At 40.0% G+C, this 20,456-nt stretch overlaps 2 protein-coding genes and 1 long non-coding RNA gene across 8 annotated transcripts in view; 1 reads left to right on the forward strand and 2 right to left on the reverse strand.

Moving 5' to 3' along the window:
* PHACTR4 (phosphatase and actin regulator 4) overlaps positions 1–20,456 on the reverse strand; it is a 98,546-nt gene that overhangs the window by 38,572 nt on the left and 39,518 nt on the right. The window contains exon 1 of one of the 5 annotated variants that reach the window (XM_038531366.1): positions 9,179–9,472. The exons of the other annotated variants lie outside the window; for them this stretch is intronic. Coding sequence (XP_038387294.1) covers positions 9,179–9,224 — 46 coding nt within the window. The 5' untranslated portion in view covers positions 9,225–9,472. Of the gene's footprint in view, positions 1–9,178; positions 9,473–20,456 lie in introns of those variants that run through there. 5 annotated transcript variants of the gene reach the window in all.
* On the forward strand, positions 1,855–10,774 carry LOC111093269. Of its 2 annotated transcripts, none has more exons than XR_005355920.1 (3): positions 1,855–2,005; positions 9,459–9,730; positions 10,467–10,774. It is a non-coding gene; the product is annotated as an uncharacterized LOC111093269 (long non-coding RNA). The 2 variants fall into 2 exon arrangements; XR_005355921.1 differs by having other exon boundaries at positions 9,477–9,730.
* LOC119876077 (60S ribosomal protein L39) lies at positions 3,484–3,903 on the reverse strand. The gene has a single exon (XM_038531373.1). The coding sequence runs from the start codon at positions 3,843–3,845 to the stop codon at positions 3,690–3,692; it is 156 nt and encodes a 51-aa protein (XP_038387301.1). The 5' UTR covers positions 3,846–3,903; the 3' UTR covers positions 3,484–3,689.

Below are 20,456 nucleotides of genomic sequence, written 5' to 3' on the forward strand. Positions count from 1 at the left end.
GAAGCCACTAATCTCTGTAGCATTCTTAGATCCATTAAAGTTGATACACTGGTTCAGGTTTCTTACTATGAAGTTTTGTCTGACAGGAAGGAAATTCAGTTGCATTGCTTGGAAAACTGAAATAGAAAGAGAAACTGACAGATGAAAAAAATATACAAAGAAAAAGTATATTAAGAATCCAGAAATCATCCCTTTTTAAAATGTTTTTAAAAGATTTTATTTAGTGTGTGGGCAGGGCAGAGGAGAAGGAGAGAGAGATTTCAAGCAGATTCCAGGCTAAGCCTGAATTGCAGGGATCTCATGGCCCCGAGATCACAACCTAAGCCAAAAATAAGAGTCAAAAAAAAAAAAAAAAAAAAAAGTCAGAAACTCAACTGACTGAGCCATCCAAGTGGAATTAAAGGAGCCCCCTCCTTTAAACTTTTTTTTTTTTTTAAAGATTTTATTTATTTATTCATGATAGTCACAGAGAGAGAGAGGCAGAGACACAGGCAGAGGGAGAAGCGGGCTCCATGCAGGGAGCCCGATGTGGGATTTGATCCTGGGTCTCCAGGATCGCGCCCTGGGCCAAAGGCAGGCGCCAAACCGCTGCGCCACCCAGGGATCCCTAAACTTTTTTTTTTTTTAAATTTTTAATTTATTTATTTATGATAGTCACACAGAGAGAGAGAGAGGCAGAGACACAGGCAGAGGGAGAAGCAGGCTCCATGCAGGGATCCCAATGTGGGACTCGATCCCGGGACTCCAGGATCACGCCCCGGGCCGAAGGCAGGCCCGAAACTGCTGAGCCACCCAGGGAATCCCCTTGAAGCTGTTCCTAAGATAATTTGCACATCAACCATATGTTCTCAACAGCTCTGATTTTATGATCATTTCCCTCCATTTCCAATTTGAACAGAAAAAAATAACAGGCTTCGAGTCACATTTAGATACTCCATTGTTTCTGCTTAAACTAGTTATAGTATTTAAAATGGCCCTATGGCTCCATTCTATTTTCCATGAGAGCCTAAGAAAGACCTCTGTTTGTCAGAACACCAAGTGTACGATGCTGGCTATAGTTTTAGGATTGTATGTTCTAAAGAAAACACCTTTTTCTTTGAGTCACACAGCTGTAGCCCACTAGAAAGAAAAGCATGTCTTGGTGTTTCTTGGAGGTAGTAGATGTTGGGAGAGGAAGATAACTAACCAAATTATAGTTTGGAGTTTCTGATTTGAGTAGTACTCTGACACTATGCCCTGGTATTTAAGGTGCTAACTCCCTCACTCAAGTTGTAACACCTCAAATTTAATAGGCTTGTTTCTTATACCATGTATTATGCAGAGTTCTAGTATTTTCTTTTTCAACTCTCAGGTTTTTCCTAGTCAACATTTAATGCAGGTTTTTTAGTTCCAGTTTTGTTTCAGAACTTTAAAATCTTTAAAAATATTTTATTTATGTATTTGAGAGAATGAGAGAGAGCACTTGAGAACATTAGCAGGAGGAAGGGCAGAGTGAGAAGCAGACTCTCCACTGAGCAGGGAGTTGGGGGTGATTTTTAAATGTACAATGTTATTAAAAATTATGTAACACTTTTTATCTTCAGCTAACTATTCATGAGCTATTAGCTGTAGTTACATATATCTCTATTACTTGCTAGAGATAAGAATAAAACACGTTAAATAAGCCTAAGGTCAAAGTGTTCCTTTTAAAATCTGATTATAACCAATTCTTAAGGATTTTTAAAGATTTTATTTATTTATTTATTTATTTATTTATTTATTTATTTACTTACTTACTTACTTACTTACTTACTTACTTATGAGAGAGAGAGAGAGAATGTGAGCGGGAGTGAGGAGCAGAGGGAGGGACAAACAGACTCTGCACTGAGTGCAAGCCCAACTGGGAGCTCAATCTCACAACCCTGAGATCATGACCTAAGCTGAAATCCCGAGTCAGATGCCTAACCAACCACCACCACCCAGGAGCTCTTATAATCAATTCTTAATCATCTTGTTGGAAGGCAAGGTAAGACACAGGCAACTGGAATCAATAGAAAACTTAGTTTTCAACACAGCCTTCACTACCCTCTCCTCTTCATTAGGCTTGGTAATAAGCAACAAAATTATTGGGTCTCAGTTCCACCTCTCTTTCTTGTACCTTATTAAGTTTAAAAAAAAATCTAAACTTTTAAAAAGATTTTATTCATTCACAAGAGACACACAGAGAGGCAGAGGACACAGGCAGAGGGAGAAGCAGGCTTCATGGAGGGAGTCTGATGCAGGACTCGATCCCGGGGCCCTGGGATCAAGCCCGGAGCCAAAGGCAGACGCTCAACCGCTGAGTCACCCAAGCGTCCCAATCTTGTGTTTATACAAGTATTTTCACAGCATCAAAATTTTGTAAATGGAGAACATTAATTTGTGGTACTTACTATAGCACTTACTCATTTTTGCCTTCTGATAAAAGAGGATTATTATTGGATTTAAAGAGCTGTTTTAGAAAACTACAACAAAAGTACAGAAAGCAAAAGCTGCCACAAATGAACAAAGCAGGCTTTGTCTAGCACACGCCCACAACTTCCCTCGGAAACACTGCTAAATTCTGACCTTCAGGAAATAGAACTGGACAAAATGCTGCAGAAGATAGAAGGTCTCTCTGTATCTGCAGGGACAGTTAGGTCTGGGATTCCAACTCTGGTAAAATAGTTTTCTGATCATGACTGTATCAAGATGTGATACCCTTGGCAACTTGATGTGTACATTTTTTTAAATAAGAATTCCAAGTTGAGAGTAAGTTTTATAGTGAAGTGCCAGAAAATAATATATTCTCTCATGGAAAAAAGGCTTAAACTTTCCAAAGTTCTCCTGCAAATAGAAAAAGGGGCTATTAAGAAAATCCACTGGAGCAGAGAAAAGGGACAATAATTTTTGGTTGGTAGTTCACATTTGATAACAGAAAATCCTATAAGGAGTCCATAACAGACCTCTATACTATTGCTTCCTCCTCCTTTCTGATTACATGTGGAAAGTGCCTGTTCCTTCTTAGAAGAAAGCATTTATTGTTACAATTAGATGAGTATGAAAAATATTTCTGATTACTCTCATCACCAAATAATGACAAATGTTTTTCTTCAAAGTGTTACGCAGTTTATTTTTAATTAACCCACCTATTATTTATTCCTGTTAATACTGTTGAATAGCTACATTACATTTTATTAATCAAATGATCTCACTGATTTTTTTTTTTTTTTAAAAGATTTTATTTGAGAGAAAGCACATGAGCAGGGGGAGGAGCAGAGAGAGACACGCTGACTCCCCGTCAAGACCTGAGCCAAAGGCAGACGCTTAGCAGACAGAGCCACACAGGCGTCCCCTAGCCACACTTTAAATACTTTGTTGTCAAGGGCCATTTCTATCACTGCAGAAAGTTCTATCAGACGGTGCTATGTGAGATCTGACAGGAGGGGCAATTCAGTACTTCACAAATCAGGACACAACAGCAGCTCAGCTGAAAGGTCTCACATTTATTACTGAACCAACCTACTGGTATAGAGGCATAGTAACAGAGAAAATCATTCTCTTGATAAGACATGTCTATTGGCCAGGTAGGAAGGATGTTTCCATATTGATAAGATAGGAACATGTGATCTCCATGTGGCTTAAATATGTGTGCCAATTATGTTTGCTATTTCATGATGTGCGGTGCTTCCTCACAGACCCAGTTTGGTTCTTCTCCAGTGTCTCCTCTTGGAATTGTACCTGATTTTATTACCAGTTTTCATCCGAATCCACTGGGGAATAGGACGATTCTGCTTTTGTTTCTTGGCCAGGAATCGCTTGATTCTGAAAGTCTTGTGAGAAGACATGGCGATCACAGTCAACCACACGCAACCAGGATGGCGGCGGAAAGGAGAGACGATCTCACTGATTTTACCTCTAAATGATCATATTTCTTTTTTTCTTTAAAGAATTATTTATTTATTCATGAGAGAGAGAGAGAGAGAGGCAGAGACACAGGCAGAGGGAGAAGCAGGCTCTCTACTAATGCAGAACTCGATCCCAGGACTCCAGGATCACTCCCTGAACCGAAGGCAGACGCTCACCTGCTGAGCCACCCAGGCATCACGTAAATGACTATATATTTCTAAATCACCTTGCCCTAACTGATTCCATCATTATGAGCTTGAGAACCTAAAACTACAAATTTCAGAGCAAAATGAATCAAATGGGAAAAGAATAAAGAAGTATAATACACCATCTTTTAAAGCAATATATTTCTATGTAGAAGTAAAAAAAAAAAAAAAAAAGGCTAATTGGTGAATGAGAGGTACATGAAAGTTCAAAAATGAAAAATAAGAAAACCCTACAAACCTAGAGATGGAGAATGGAAAGGCAGAAAGAAAGTTCCAGACTAGAATTTATTAAAATTCTTTGGTCTTGGGGCACCTAGGGGCTCAGTCAGTTAAGCAACCAACTCTTGATTTCAGCTCAGGTCATGATCTCAGAGTTATGAAATTGAGCTCCAAGTGGGCCTCTGTGCTGGGCATGGAGCCTGCTTGAGATTCTCTCTCTCCTTTTCCCCTGCTCCTCCTCCTCCTCTCTAAAAAAATAAAAATAAAATAAAATTCTCTGGTCTTGTGCCTAATTTAAGGACCTGTGCTGACTATAATTAGCTGGCTGCCCTAAGATGATAAATGGGTAAAGGATTTTAGTGAAGACAGAAATAGCTTTTATGTTGATCAAGAAATACAAAATATTATTACTTGAAAGTTTTATCTGAGTATACAGGCTTCTCTTATGGACGTATTTCACTTGAGGATAATTTTTTTTTATATCAACTACTGAGGATAATTGCTAATTTCCTTGAATGGACACTATAGCATAAATTCCTTCTCTGCATTTTAAAAATGATTTATTTTTATTTTTTTTATTTACTTAAAAGAGAGAGAGAGAGAATGAGCAGGAGAAATGGCAGGCAGAAGGAGACTGCTCACTGAGCCCTATGCAGAATTCAATCCCAGGACCGTGGGATCACCTGAGCCGAAGGGAGATGCTTAACCTACTAAGTCACCCAGGTGGCCCCTTCTCTGCATTTAAATAATCAGTTAGTTCACCAGTTGTTAGAGAGGTCCTATGGTAAAACTCTAAATGGATGCTGACATAACACCTTGTCAATGTGCATATAAGTCCTTGCACAAAGGTTATTTATTTGAAAGCAGACTGTTCTTAGTTAACAGCTCTGGATTCCATCATAAGCCATGGTCAACTAACTTAGAAAAAAGGAATACATCTTACATTTTATCTAAAGACAAATTTTAAAAAATTTGTTTTTAAAGATTTTATTCTTAAGTAACATTTATAGCCAACGTGGAGCTCGAACCCACAACCCTGAGATCAAGAGTCGCATGCTCCACTGACTGAGCCAGCCAGGCATCCCAAGAATATGCCTTATCTTAAACAAATTTATAAATATCTTGGACTTTTTAAAAAAAATATTTTATTTATTCATGAGACAGAGAGAGAGGCAGAGACATAGGCGGGGGAGAAGGAGGTTCCCTGTGGGAAACCTGATGTGGGACTCGATCCCAGGACCGTGGGATCACATCCTGAGGCAAAGGCAGACACTCAACAGCTAAGCCACCCAGGTATCCTGGACTTTTTCTTTTAATATTTAAATTCTCAACTAGAAAGTAAATTTCTCAAGGGCATAAGACATGAGTCATACCTATACAAGCTCCACTAAAACATTTACAGTACCTTGAAAATAATAAATATATTCTATATAGTCAATAATTTATTTTGTATCATTTGGCTTGTCAAACCTAGTACCATGGGGATCACTGGGTGGCGCAGCGGTTTGGCGCCTGCCTTTGGCCCAGGGCGCGATCCTGGAGACCCGGGATCGAATCCCACATCGGGCTCCCGGTGCATGGAGCCTGCTTCTCCCTCTGCCTGTGTCTCTGCCTCTCTCTCTCTCTCTCTCTGACTATCATAAATAAATAAAAATTAAAAAAAAAACTAGTACCATGAATTTTATTTATTTTCATTTTTTCAAAGATTTATTTATTTGACAGAGGAGAGAGAGAGAGAGAGAGAGAGAGAGAGTGCACAAGCAGGGGAAGCAGCAAGCAGAAGGAGCAGGCTCCCCACGGAGCAGGGAGCCTGATGCGGGACTTGATCCCAGAACCCTGGGATCATTACCTAAGCGGAAGGCAGACACTTAACTGACTGGGCCACCCAGGTACCCATCATGAATTTTATTATCAAATTTTTTTTTTTTTTTTTTTTTAAAGATTTTATTTATTTATTCATGATAGTCACAGAGAGAGAGAGGCAGAGACACAGGCAGAGGGAGAAGCAGGCTCCATGCACCGGGAGCCCGATGTGGGATTCGATCCCGGGTCTCCAGGATCGTGCCCTGGGCCAAAGGCAGGCGCCAAACCGCTGCGCCACCCAGGGATCCCTATTATCAAATTTTTTAAAGTAAATTCTACCCCCAGCATGGGGCTCACAACCCCAAGATCAAGAGTCTCATGCTCTACCAACTAGGCCAGCCAGGTGTCCCAATACTATCAATTTTAAAGTCAAAACTAATTACTATATTTCAGGCCTAGAACTGTAAACAAATTATTATTATTATTTTTAATTTTAAAAATTTTTTTTATTTATGATAGTCATACAGAGAGAGAGAGAGGCAGAGACACAGGCAGAGGGAGAAGCAGGCTCCATGCACAGGTAGCCCGACGTGGGATCCGATCCCGGGTCTCCAGGATCGCGCCCTGGGCCAAAGGCAGGCGCCAAACCGCTGCGCCACCCAGGGATCCCCGTAAACAAATTATTTAAATTTTAATTTACTTTGTACATTTATCCTTCCAAAGAATCTGATAAAACTTTCTACATACCCAATCACTGAAATGCTTTTTAAATTTCATTAAGAAACAGTTAGGCGGCCGGGGATGATGGCAGGAAAAAAAAAAGAAACAGTTAGGCTTGGTAAAAGTCTTTAAAGCAATGGTGTAGTCCTCAAAGTTGTCAATGTCAATGACCTGACCTTCATTTGCTCATATAGAATAAATCCTGAATTATGAGAAATTCAGCGGTGCCTGGCTGGTTCAGTCAGTGGAGCATGCGACTCTTGATCTCAGGGTTGTGTGTTCAAGCCCCACACTGGGTATAAAGATTATTTAAAAATAAAATCTTAAAAAAATATATAATAGAATGCAGTCTGTCCATTAAAATAGCTTATAGCCAGCTATGAATTATCTAGGCAATAGGAAATAAAGCTCAAAAATTAAATCTAGAGAGAACATACAAATCTTAGGTACCTGAGTGATTTCTATTTCTTCTTCAGAAGTCTTTTTTTAGGACTACCGGCAGAAAAATTGATGAATTTGATGCTCTCACTTCTTATTAAACAAATATATCAAACTTTATCTACTCGGATGAAATTTTTCGTATATAGATGTTAGATGGGCATTTTTTACAAGTTATATCTTATAAGTAAGTTATACCTCCTTACCCATTTCTTGCCATTCAAAGACCATTCATTTCCATCTCATAGATAAATGTCTAGCATTGTTTAGATCCTCATCCTTATTAATAAAGAAAGACAGGAGAATTTAGTGGCCCAAAAGTGAATTTACTCAATTCAGGAGAGTGGTTACCTCTGGGAGCAAAGCAACAAAATGCCATCACAAGGGAATGTGGGCACATAGATAGGGGCAGGGTGGGATATCTCACTGTTTTTAATTTCAATTCTTAGGCTGGGCAGTGGCTACAGCTGGGCAAGGAATCTTTTATATTTTTCACTATGCCTTTTCCTAGTTATGAAATGTTTCATTAAAAGTAAAAAAAAAATAAAAATCACTGGTGATTTTTACGGTAAAAATTTCATTTTCAAGGTAAAATGAATCAAGTCCTGACTTCAGTCCTAAAAATCTGTTGTGCTATGCCTCACTTTGTAATCCATGTACTTCAGTATTTTTTAAGATTGATTGATTGATTGATTTATGATAGACATAGAGAGAGAGAGAGGCAGAGTCACAGGAGGAGGGAGAAGCAAGCTCCATGCTGGGAGACTGACATGGGACTCGATCCCAGGACTCTAGGATTGTGTCCGGGGCCAAAGGCAGGCGCTAAACCGCTGAGCCACCCAGGGATTCCCCACCATGTACTTCAGTTTTGGTAAAACATGAAAATACTCTGTAGGAATTTCATCTGGGAAGTTCTCGGGGAAAATACACTTTTAGAAACTAAATAATATTAAGTCAGGAGACATTTAGGAATGTTACCTGTGTTTTTACACTTTTAAACTTTTCTTTAAAGTCACCAACATTTTTCATTTCTGAAAAAAGAACAGCCTAGGACTGAACATGTTTTCTGTGGCTTCCTAAATCAAAGAGAAGGTATAAATCTTTTTTTTTTTTTTTAAGTGACATGTCAAGAAATGATTCACAGGCTTTCCCCCATTCTGCTTATATTTCCAACCCTTTAACAAATCCACTTAAAACTAATTTTTCCCACCCTTACATCCTCATCTTACGCAAAACCCCACAGTTGGGAAAATGAATCTTCAGTGACAATGGACTTCCATTTCACTTACAGCCTTGAACCTACACTTGCATTTACCAGCTTGGTCTCTAGCTGTCTCTGAGACAATAATACCTCAAATGTAAACCACTGACTTCAGAAGTGTTTGTACCAAAGAACTGCCTTATGACAAATGGAAATTCTAGCAAAATGGGAAAAGCCTGAGACTTACTTGGAGAATGTATAACTGAGTCTAAGAAATTATGCCAATTCTTAAAAATAGTCCCATTTATAGAAGTCAACAGTTCTAGTTCTCTGCCATATAAATCCTAAGTCTGCAACATGCCAGGAAAACACTGAATTTGAAATATGATTTCCTATAGCACTTATCTTCTGCAAGAGCAAAAAATTAATAAATGACATCCTATCAATATTACATATATTAAAAAAAAAACTCCAGAGGGATCAAGTAAGACAAAACTGAGTAGTAAATTAATATAACTGAATGAAAAACAACTTGCAAATTTTCATTCATTCTTCACAAAGTTGTAAACATCATAAAGTTATAAACAACAAAATGCTCACACTCAACTTCCTATAAAATATTCAACTTCACCTGTTCATCTGCCCTGCCTGTCAAGATTTTGTTTCTTTGCCTTCTATTACTCACCAACTGCATCTGGATTTACCGGTCTGGAGACGTCAGCTTGCCCCATGATTAAATTGTCTGATGTGTCTCACAACAACAAATTGTCCCGGACCAACAAAAACTTTTCTTAAAAAATAAATCCACATATAAAGGGGGCATGCACTCCTCTCTCAGTGTCACTGCCAAACATCAGGAAAAATCATGAGATCGGTTAATCTGCTGGAGTTTCTGTTCCCTGTGTCCCGGCCTGGGCACTTGTGGTTCTTACAAATATGTCTTCACGCTGGCTCTCTTCACACAGGAATGCCTGTCATTCCAGAGCACACACTGTGAAGAGCTGAAGTCAGGAAGGGGAGGAGACTGCCAACTACATTCTAGCTGCTGAGCGGCACAGCCCTAAGAAGCCACACCTACCTTTCCTGACACCAAGCTTGTTTTATAACTCTCCAGACTCACATCCATAGAAGAATGGGAGCCTGCTCAAGAATCTACCAATGAACTTGTAAATGTAATCATACAAAAACCATCAGGGTTATGCACAGCAGACTGACGGGCGCAGAATTCAGCTCAAAGGTAGGTCTTCAATACAGGCTTGCCTCAGAAGTATCGACTGTTCTCACATTTCACTGCTTGCTCTAAAATTGTAGTATTTCCTACCTGTAAGTGGCATACCCAAAGCAGGATAAGATCTATATATGGGGAATTAGTAACATTAAGAATGATATTTTAAGACTGAATATACTTTTTCTAGAAATAAGAAGAAACTGTTCTGAAAATTTTCCTTATTAAAATAATAAGCTTGAAATAAATGTTTGGAAGATATCTTGGGGATTACAAAATATAGGGAGTAACCCTACATGTTGCCTTAATACATGGAAATATCAGCTAACCACCTGCAGCAACTGAGGGTCCAGCTTGCACACTGATTTTTTAAAATAATATAACTAATTTTTCATCTAGCTAAAATACATAAATATTAAGGACACAGCATGAATTTTTATTTAGACAACCCATGTAAGCTAACACTGAATTTTCTAAATGTAAAAAAGACATACCTAACACAAATTTACCGTGGTGTTTAGCCACATACTCTCGATTATTTCACTAACAAATGATAAACTAACACTTGTGAAAAGGAGGTTGACATTGGTTATTGGATTTAAACATCGCCGCAACTAACCAACCATGCATTGTGAAGAACGTATTGTTTAACCTGTTATTAGTTTAGGAAGCTGAGACTACTAAGGTCAAATTCTGTGATTTATGTCATCATCAATTTTTTTTTTTAACTTTTATTTATTTATGATAGGCACACAGTGAGAGAGAGGCAGAGACACAGGCAGAGAGAGAAGCAGGCTCCACGCACCGGGAGCCTGACGTGGGATTCGATCCCGGATATCCAGGACCGCGCCCTGGGCCAAAGGCAGGCACCAAACCGCTGCGCCACCCAGGGATCCCCTGTCATCAAATTTTTAAGTGCCAAAGTCCTTCAATAAATGACAGCTGCTAAAAAAAAACCAGAGCTTTTAGTTTAAATCTTTGTCTTCCAAACTGAGATCACAGTAATTTCCGGGCTTTCCTTTTGCCTTTTCTTAGCACCTTCTTTTCCCCATTATCTTATCCCCATTATCTGCTTTTGATACAGAAAAAAATAACAAAGGTAACGAGTAAGAAAATTATAATGCTAAGGCAGTGGTAAAAAAAATGCAGAAAAATTGATGCAATATTTAATTGTTCATACTGGTAGTAGTCAGAAAAACATTATGTTGATCAATAAAGTAGGAAAGAGTAAAAGGAAAACCATATTGAAAGAATGCTCTAATGTAAGAATGCCCAATACCTTCAAACTCTGGCACTTATTTATTAGCCTAAAAACAGAGCATATGTAATAGCAGTTTCCACACTATAAAATGAGGAGGCAAAAGATGGCAAATGCACTGCCCAAAAATCATTAGGTGCTCAACATACTGTAATAGTTATCATCATCACCCTCATCTTCATCATCATGATTGTAATACAGCAACTGCTTAAGAGGATGAGCTCTGGAGGCAACTGAAATTTTAATTCCAGATCTCACTAGGTGTTAACACTAGACAAGCTGCTTCACCTCTCTGTGTCTCCATTTTCTAATCTGTAAAATGGGCATAACCATACTCAGCAGCAAAAGACAGGTGTAAAGACTAAATGACATGAACATAAAGTCCTCTGTAATGTGCTGGCACATGGAAAACTCAATAAATGTAAGCACCAATGATCACAGTTGTTATAGTAAAAAAACAAGAAAGGAAAGGCAAGGAGCAGCCAGACAATGGTACATAGCAAAAAATGCAGTCATTACAAAGAGGTTGGGCAGAAACGGAAGAGGATGACATTTTTGTATCATGAATCCAGAGAGCAAATTGGAAAAAGCAGGCCAAGAAGGAAGTCTGAATACAATCAGGGTTGGTATACAAATACCTCAAGCAGATGGAACAGCCCACACAAAACTATTACTATGAATAAATTTAAACCAGGGATATTACACACACACACCTAAAACAGTACTATAGAATTCAGTTTGTATTGACTGGACCATACAAGAATACAACATGAAGATTTACAGACCCTAGTATAGTTGCTATTTACCATCTACCAATTTTTTTTTAAAGACTTTATTTATTTATTCATGAGAGACACAGGCAGAGGGAGAAGCAGGCTCCATGCAGGGAGCCTGATGTCAGACTCGATCCCAGGTCTCCAGGATCAGGCCCCGGACCAAAGGCAGCACTAAACCACTGAGCCACCCGGGCTGCCCCCGACCTAACAAATATTAATGCCCATCTTGGTTTGGCTCGTCGCTTCTAGGGTACTGTGAAGGTGACAATAAAACTTAAAAATAGAAGAATGAAATGGCTCTTAGTGACCATTAACTAACTTGCTCAGAGCTAAGACTAAAACCCCAAATGTCCGGATTCCAACTCTAGGACTCACTTCAGCCCTTGTGGAAATGGTCAAGGAAATATTTATTTCCTAAAGATATACATTCTCTACAATAACAACAAATCTCTCCAATCATTCTGCTGCCTATGTACCAAGTGAAAACACTGTCCCTGGCCAGCCTGTTTCAGTTTCATTCCAATAGTCAATATATACTTGCTGCCAACTGGTAAGCAGGTAAGCTAAGAGACAGAGTAAGATACTGGTTCAGTGATGACTTTAAAATGTAACAACAACAAAAAAAGTAACAAAGCCTTGACTACATTCTGGTTTTCCATGTATTATACTTTAGAAATGCAAAGACAGGGCACCTGGGTTGCTCAGCTGGTTTGGTGGCCGACTCTTAGTCTCAGGGTCACGTATTTGAGCCCCGCATTGGGTTCCACACTGGACATGGAGCCTATTTTTTAAAAAATGCAAAGAGCGGGCACCCTGGGTGGCTCAACGGTTTAGCACTGCCTTCAGCCCAGGGAGTGATCCTGGAAGCCCATGTTGGGCTCCCTGTATGGAGCCTGCTTCTTCCTCTGCCTGTGTCTCTGCCTCTCTCTGTTTCTCTCTGTATCTCTCATGAATAAATAAATAAAATCTTTAAAAAAATGCAAAGGGCAATCTTGTTTTAACTTTTTTTTTTAAAGGTTTTATTCATTTATTCATGAGAGACATACAGAGAGAGGCAGAGACACAGGCAGAGGGAGAAGCGGGCTCCACGCAGGGAGCCCGACGTGCGACTCAGTCCTGGGACTCCAGGATTACGCCCTGAGCCAAAGGCAAACGCTCAACTGCTGAGCCACCCAGGCGTCCCTTGTTTTAACTTTTAAAAAAGTACACAACTATTTCTTCTTGTCACTGAATAAAATTAGATACTCTCTTTTTAGAATACTTTTGCTCCACAGTTTACGGCCTCCAGGAATAGGGGAAGTGGCAGATTAAAATTTGTGAATCTCATAAATTTGAATTTATGAAAAGAGCAAGAAGGCCTTGTAAAAATAAGGTTTAACAGGCAAAGATAGCACTTGAAGCTCTCTAATCAGGACCTCATTTTTTAAAAGAACCACTTCTAAACACAGCAGTAACCTATAATGAGCTGGGCATTCAAAGCTCTTAGTGACATTTATAACTCCAAAACCTTTTGTTGGCAAACACGTCATATCACACACTAACATGAGAATATGATTTATATTTTCAATAAGCAGTTTACAAGATCAATCACAGGAGTATAATGCTTTCATTTAAATGTACTTTTATGCTGAAATACCAGTATAAATTGGATTACCTAGGAGAGTAAGCTCTTAGCGATTTTAATCACATCTCCCTTCATTAACTTCACCATACTACTTTCTTCCAGCCTGAGATGTCTCAAGGAGGTGAGTCTAGTGGCAGGTTGGCAAGACAGTCACCTTCCTCCAGGAAAGGCTGGCCAACAGAAAGTACTGACAGGTCACACAGACACATATCGAAGTAAAGGACTAATTTCTCAATTTCTGAATCTATAATTGGAGGAGGCTGTAGCTTCTTATTCTTTACCCTATGATGAAACTCTCATCTAGTCTGGCTGGCTCTGGATAGTTGAAGGAGATAACACCCAACAATAACCCATGTCTCAAACTCCATGTGGGAATTAAAAAGCTTTGCCAGTCACCTGTAAAAACTTTTCAAGGTCTCACCTATTTGTAAAAATTCTTCACTTGGCCTGGGCTTTCTTCCCCAGATCCATCTACTAGTACTCTAAGAACTGGCTCAAATGTTGCCTCTACTCTCAGGAGCCTTTCTTTAGTCATTCAAGCTGAATTCCAATAAAGATTTGCTCATCACTGATTATGTGCCTACAATGTGCTGGTGCTAAAACCAATAGTTTTAGCCCTTCAGGTGCTGATAGTTCAAGTAAATAAGATCTACAATAATCAGTACTGAGGTATATGCAAACATACCAGTAGGGGTGGGAGTGTCTAGCTCTGTCCTGAGCAAAGAAAATATCTCAAAAGAAGCTACATCTAAGATCAAAGAGTCAGTCACAGAAGAGATGACAGAGGTAAGAAAAAGATACAAGCAACAAGACATAAAATTGGAGAGGTAAAGAGCTCATCATGACCAACTGTGCAGGACCTATCACCCTAAATTGCAATGATCTTCAGACCTCTTACAGGTTAGAAACTTCTCATGGGCAGGGACTATGATGTATTTATCCTTAAACCCTCAATGTTTGACACAACTCAGTGCACAGCGGACATGCAACCGGTATTTATTAACCCTGAGTAAAGGGAAGAAATAACATTCTTAAATTTTAAGCTTTGTTCACAAAATCTAGTATCAAAAGGCAATTAGGGTGAAAAGTGCTATAGACGGAGGGTAGAAGAAATCATTCCAAACAATTCTGGTAATTCTTGCAATACTTCAAATTCTTCATTATTATAGTATTTGTTACAATGATCTATAACCAGTGATCTTTGATGTTACTATTGTGATTATTTTGGGGCACCATGAACCCATATGAGACTGTGAACTTAACTTATAAATCTTGTGGGTTTTTTTTTTTTAAACATTTTGTTTATTTATGTGACAGAGAGAGCATGAGCAGGGAGGAGGGGCAGAGGGAGGGAGCAAGAGAGAAGCAAGTTCCCCATGAGCACAGAGCTCTGATGTGATGTGGGGCTTGACCCCAGGACCCTGGGATCGTGACCTGAGCTGAAAACAGACACTTAACTGAGTCACTCAGGTGCCCCTGTAGTGTGTGTTCTGACTGTTTCACCCACCTGCTGTCTATTCTCCCATCTCTCTCCCTCTCCCTAGGCCTCCCTAGTCCCTGAGGCACAATATGGAAATTAGGCCCACTAATAACCCTACAATGTTAGGGTTAGAACACTCTAAGTGTTCAAGTGAGAGGAAGAGTCACAGGTTTCACTAGACTTTTATTTTTAAAAAGATTTTATTTATTTATTCATGAGAGACACACAGAGAGAGGCAGAGACACAGGCAGAGGGAGAAGCAGGCTTCCCACAAGAAGCCCGATGTGAGACTCGATCCCAGGACCCCAGCATCCCGCCCTGAGCCAAAGGCATATGCTCAACCACTGAGTCACCCAGGCGTCCCAGGTTTCACACTTAAAATCAAAAGCTAGAAATGACTGAACTTAGTGAGGGAGGCATCTCAAAGGCCAAGATGGCCAGAAGCTGGACCTCTCGTGCCAAACAGTTTAACCAAGTTGTGAACGCAAAGGAAAGGTCTTGAAGGAAATTAAAAGTGCTACTCCAGTGAATACACGAATGAGGAGAAAACGAAACAGCCTTACTGGTGATTTGGAGAAAGTCTGAGTGGTCTGGACAGAAGATCAAACCAGCCACAACATTCCCTTAAGCTGAAACCTAATTCAGAGCAAGGCCCTAACTCTCTTCAATTCTGTGAAGGCTGAGAGAGGGGAGGAAGCTGCAGAAGAAAAGTGTGAAGCTAGGTGAGGTGGGTTCATGAGGTTTAAGGAAAGAAGCCACTTCCATAGCATAAAAGTGCATAGTGAAGCAGCAAGCCCTGATGTAGAAGCTGCAGCAAGTTATTCAGCAGATCTAGCTCAGGTAATTGATGAAGGTACCTACTCTAAAAAGATTTTCAGGGACGCCTGGGTGGCTCAGCAGTTAAGCGTCTGCCTTCAGCTCAGGGCGTGATCCTGGAGACCCGGGATCAAGTCCCATATTGGGTTCCCTGCATGGAGCCTGCTTCTCCCTCTGCCTCTGCCTCTCTCTCTGTGTTTCTCATGAATAAATAAATAAAATCTTAAAAAAAAAAAAAAAAAAAAAAGAAAAGATTTTCAATGTAGATGGAATAGCCTTAAACTGAAAGATGCCATCCAGGACTTTCATAGCCAGAGAGGAAAAATCAATGCCTGGCTTCAAAACTTCTAAGGACAGGCTAACTCTCTTGTCAAGAGCTAATGAAGCTGGTGACTTTAAGTAGAAGCCAATGTTCACTGACCATTCTAAAAATTCAGGGCCCGTGGGCAGCTCCGGGTGGCGCAGCCGTTTAGCGCCGCCTGCAGCCCAGGGTGTGATCCTGTAGTCCTGGGATTGAGTCCCACATCAGGCTCCCTGCATGGACCCTGCTTCTCCCTCTGCCTATGTCTCTGCCTCTCTCTCTCTCTCTCATGAATAAATAAAATCTTAAAAAACAAAAATCCAGGGCCTTTAAGAACTATGCTAAATCTACTCTGCCTGTGCTCTACAAATGGAACAAAGTCTGGATCATAGCACATCTGTTTACAACATGGTTTACTAAATATTTTAAGCCCACTCTTAAAAACTACTGCTCAGAAAGAAAATATTACTGCTCATTGACAATGCACCTGGTCACCTAAGAGCTCAGATGGAGATGTGTAGTGAGATTAACTTTGTTTCCATGCCTGCTAACACAACACCCATTCTGAAACCCATGGATCAAGGAGTAATTTTGAGCTTCAAGCCTTATTATTTAAGAAATGTATTTTGTATAGCTGTAGCTGTCATAGACGGTGATTACTCTGATGGATCGGGGCAAAGTAAACTGAAAATCTTCAGGAAAGGACGCCAATCAACATGCCAGTAAGAACACTTGTGAATGGGGCACTTGGGTGGCTCAGTCGGTTAAGCACTGAGGCCCACATTGGGCTCCCTGCTCAGCACGGAGCATGCTTCTTCTCCCTTTGCCCCTTCCCTCTTCTCATGTGTACTCTCTCTCTCAAATAAACAAATAAAATCTTAAAAAAAAAAAAAAAAAAAAAAGAACACTTGTGATTCACGGGAAGGATTTTTCCAAATATCAACATTCACAGGACTTTGGAAGAAGTTGATTCCTACCCTCATCGATGACTCTGCAAGGCTCAAGACTTTAGTGGAGGAACTAACTGCAGATAAGATATTAAAAGAAAAACTAGAGAAGCGGAGCCTGACGGTGGAGCCAAATAGCTCAATCTCATGGTAAAACATGAACAGATGAGGAGCTGCTGCTTAGTGATGAGCAAAGAACGTGGTTTCTTGAGATGGAATCTCCTCCTGCTGAAGATGCTGTGAATGTTGTTGGAATGACAACAAAGGATTCCGAATATTAAATAAATTTAGTTGATAAAGCAGCAGGGTTTGAGAGAACTGACTCCATTTTTTTTTTAAGATTTATTTATTTGACAGAGAACGAGAGAGAGAGAGAATATGCGTGTACACATGCACACACCAGCAGGCTGAGGGAGAGCAGATAGCCCTATGCAGGGCTCAATTCCAGGACCCTGGGATCATGACCTGAGCTGAAGGTCATGGCAGATGCTTACGGACTGAGCCACCCAGGTGCCCCACTGACTCCAATTTTGAAAGGAATTCTACTGTGGGTAAAATGCTATCACACAGCATCGTTTGTTACAGAGAAATCATTTGTGAAAGGAATAGTCAACTGATATGGCAAACTTCATTGCTGTCTTATTTTAAGTTGTTCCAGCAACCCCAGCCATCAACACCCACCACCCTGATCAGTCAGCAGCCATCAGCATCAAGGTGAGATCCTCTACCAGCAAAAAGATTATGACTTGCTGAAAACTCAGATGATGGTTAGTGTTTTTTAGCAATAAAGTGTTTTCTTTCTTTTTTAAAGATTTTATTTATTTATTAATGAGAGACACAGAGAGGGAGGCAGAGACACAGGCAGAGGGAGAAGCAGGCTCCATGCAGGAAGCCCGATGCGGGACTCAATCCCAGGACCCCAGGATCATGCCCTGAGCCAAAGGCAGACGCTCAACCACAGAGCCACAGGCATCCCAGTGTTTCTTTTTTAAAAAATAAGCTCTACACCCTACATGGAGCTTGAACTCATAACCCTGAGACAAGGGTTCAATCTCATGACCCATGAGATCACGATCTGAGCAGAAACCAAGAGCCAGATGCTTAACCCACTGAGCCACCTCCCCAGCAACAAAGTATTTTATTTTATTTTGCAACAAAGTATTTTAAAAATAATATGTGTACATTAGTTTTTTAGACATCATACTACTATGCACTTAATAGACTGCAGTACTGTGTACTTTTACTTGCACGAGTAAACAAATTCATTTGGCTCACTTTGTTGTGATATTCGCTTTATTGCAGTGGTCTGGAATTGAACCCACAGTACCCCTGAAGTATGCCTAAGGTGTAGTTCCCTCAGTTCTAATGGAAGCAAAATAAAAGGTGACATTTTCAAAGGTACTACAAATAAATACTGATTACAATAAAGTATATTTTAATGACTGGCACTGAAGTAATAGATGTCAAAGGTGCTGTTCAGTTCTCAAATATCTAAAGATGCACTAATACTACAGTTACTAGCTATACAGATTAAATGTATTAATATTTAATATATTTATATTAAATACAATTTGCAATTCAGTTTCTCAGTTGTACTAGTCAAACTGCAGATGCTCAATACCACACATGGCTACTATGCTGGACAGCGCAGATACAGAACACTTCCATCACTGCAGAAAGTTCTATTGGATTTGCTGAATCTGAAGGGTTTTTAAAGTCCACTAGGAAGTATTCTAATAACAAAACATTTATCTCAAAGCACTAACTGAGGTCCTTGGGTGGCTCAGTTGGTTAAGCGGCTACCTTCAGCTCAGGTCATGATCCCAGGGTGCTGGGATGGAGCCCTGCATTGGGCTCCTTGCTCCGCGGGCAGTCTGCTTCTCCTTCTGCCTACTGCTCCCCTTGCTTGCTCTCTCTCCATCAAATAATAAATAAAATCTTAAAAAAAAAAAAAAAAATCCAGGGCAGCCTGGGTGGCTCAGCAGTTTAGCACCAACTTCAGCCCAGAGTGTGATCCTGGAGACCCGGGATCAAGTCCCACATCAGGCCCCCTACATGGAGCCTGCTTCTCCCTCTGCCTGTGTCTCTGCCTCTTTCTCTCTGTGTCTCTCTCTCTCATGAATAAATAAATAAAATCTTTTAAAAAAATTCAAAGCACTACTGCACTTTTCCTAAGCATGTGGTATCTATCTTCCATGGCACCAACGCTAACCACCACCTACTAAAGGCACTATACCCTCTGAGGGAACCCTGACAGTTAAAAAAATGTTTCTTTTTATACAGTACAACTAGTAAGCTATTAATACTCTCTCTTTAGCACTGAATTACTACTTTTTGTAGTAACATCCAGTTAGCCTTTGACTATTAATAACAATTTAAGGCCTAAGGAAGAATTGTCTTATTTTAAAGATTTACTGAGAGGGGCACTTTACATGTCTCAGTGGTTGAGCTTCTGACTTCAGCTCAGGTCATGATCCCAGGGTCCTGGGATTGAGCCCTGCATCAGGCTCCTCACAAGGAGCCTGCTTCTCCCTCTGCCTCTCTCTCTCTCTGTGTGTGTCTCTCATGAATGAATGAATAAATAAATAAAATCTAAAAAAAATTTACTGAGAATTATATCTATTTGTTATCCATTGAAAACTAATAACCTCCATCTTACTGGCCTTTCATTTACTACTCTTTCTACTCCAAATAGTACTTTTTCATGGGCTGAAGGTAGATTTTGGCAGTTATAGTGAAAGTGATGAGGAGTTTTATTTTTTTTTAATTTTTTAAAGATTTCATTCATTCATTCATTCATTTATAGGCAGACACAGGCAGAGGGAGAAACAGGCTCCATGCAGGGAGCCCGATGTGGGACTCGATCCCAGGGCCCCAGGATCACTCTGTGGGCCAAAGGCAGGTGCTAAACTGCTGAGCCACCCAGGGATCCCCTGATGAGGAGTTTTAAAGAAAAAGTACTTTAGGGATCCCTGGGTGGCGCAGCGGTTTGGCGCCTGCCTTTGGCCCAGGGCGCGATCCTGGAGACCCGGGATTGAGTCCCACATCGGGCTCCCGGTGCATGGAGCCTGCTTCTCCCTCTGCCTGTGTCTCTGCCTCTCTCTCTCTCTCTCTGTGACTATCATTAAAAAAAAAAATAAAAGAAAAAAGAAAAAAAAAAAAAGAAAAAGTACTTTATAAAACATGATATTCATAAAAGCTAAGTCCCAGTGGCTTCTATTAAGGAACCAAAAGCTATCAATGATGCATGAAACTAACCAGTCATAAGTCAAAGAGCTGCCCAACCCAGGGTTTTGAAACAAGTTAAATGTTCTCCAGTAAAGTGGCATTCATTGCTGGTGACTCAGAGAGATGACTATTAGCCACTGCCATTTCTCTCCTTCCTCCTCTCTTTCATTAATTCTTTCTAACTTATCTGGCCCTCAATTTTACTTCAAGTGAGAAAAATACCTAAACATTACCAAGCAATATTCTGAGCCACATATTCAGTAAGAATATAATAAATGTCTGATAATATTTGTAAAGTTACTAAAAAA

The sequence above is a fragment of the Canis lupus genome, chromosome 2 (assembly GCF_011100685.1).
Source record: "Canis lupus familiaris isolate Mischka breed German Shepherd chromosome 2, alternate assembly UU_Cfam_GSD_1.0, whole genome shotgun sequence".
In the NCBI taxonomy this organism is placed as follows: domain Eukaryota; kingdom Metazoa; phylum Chordata; class Mammalia; order Carnivora; family Canidae; genus Canis; species Canis lupus.

Coding starts and splice junctions, on each gene's coding strand:
- LOC119876077 (XM_038531373.1), bottom strand. CDS start 3,845: ATGTCTTCTCACAAGACTTTCAGAATCAAGCGATTCCTGGCCAAGAAA.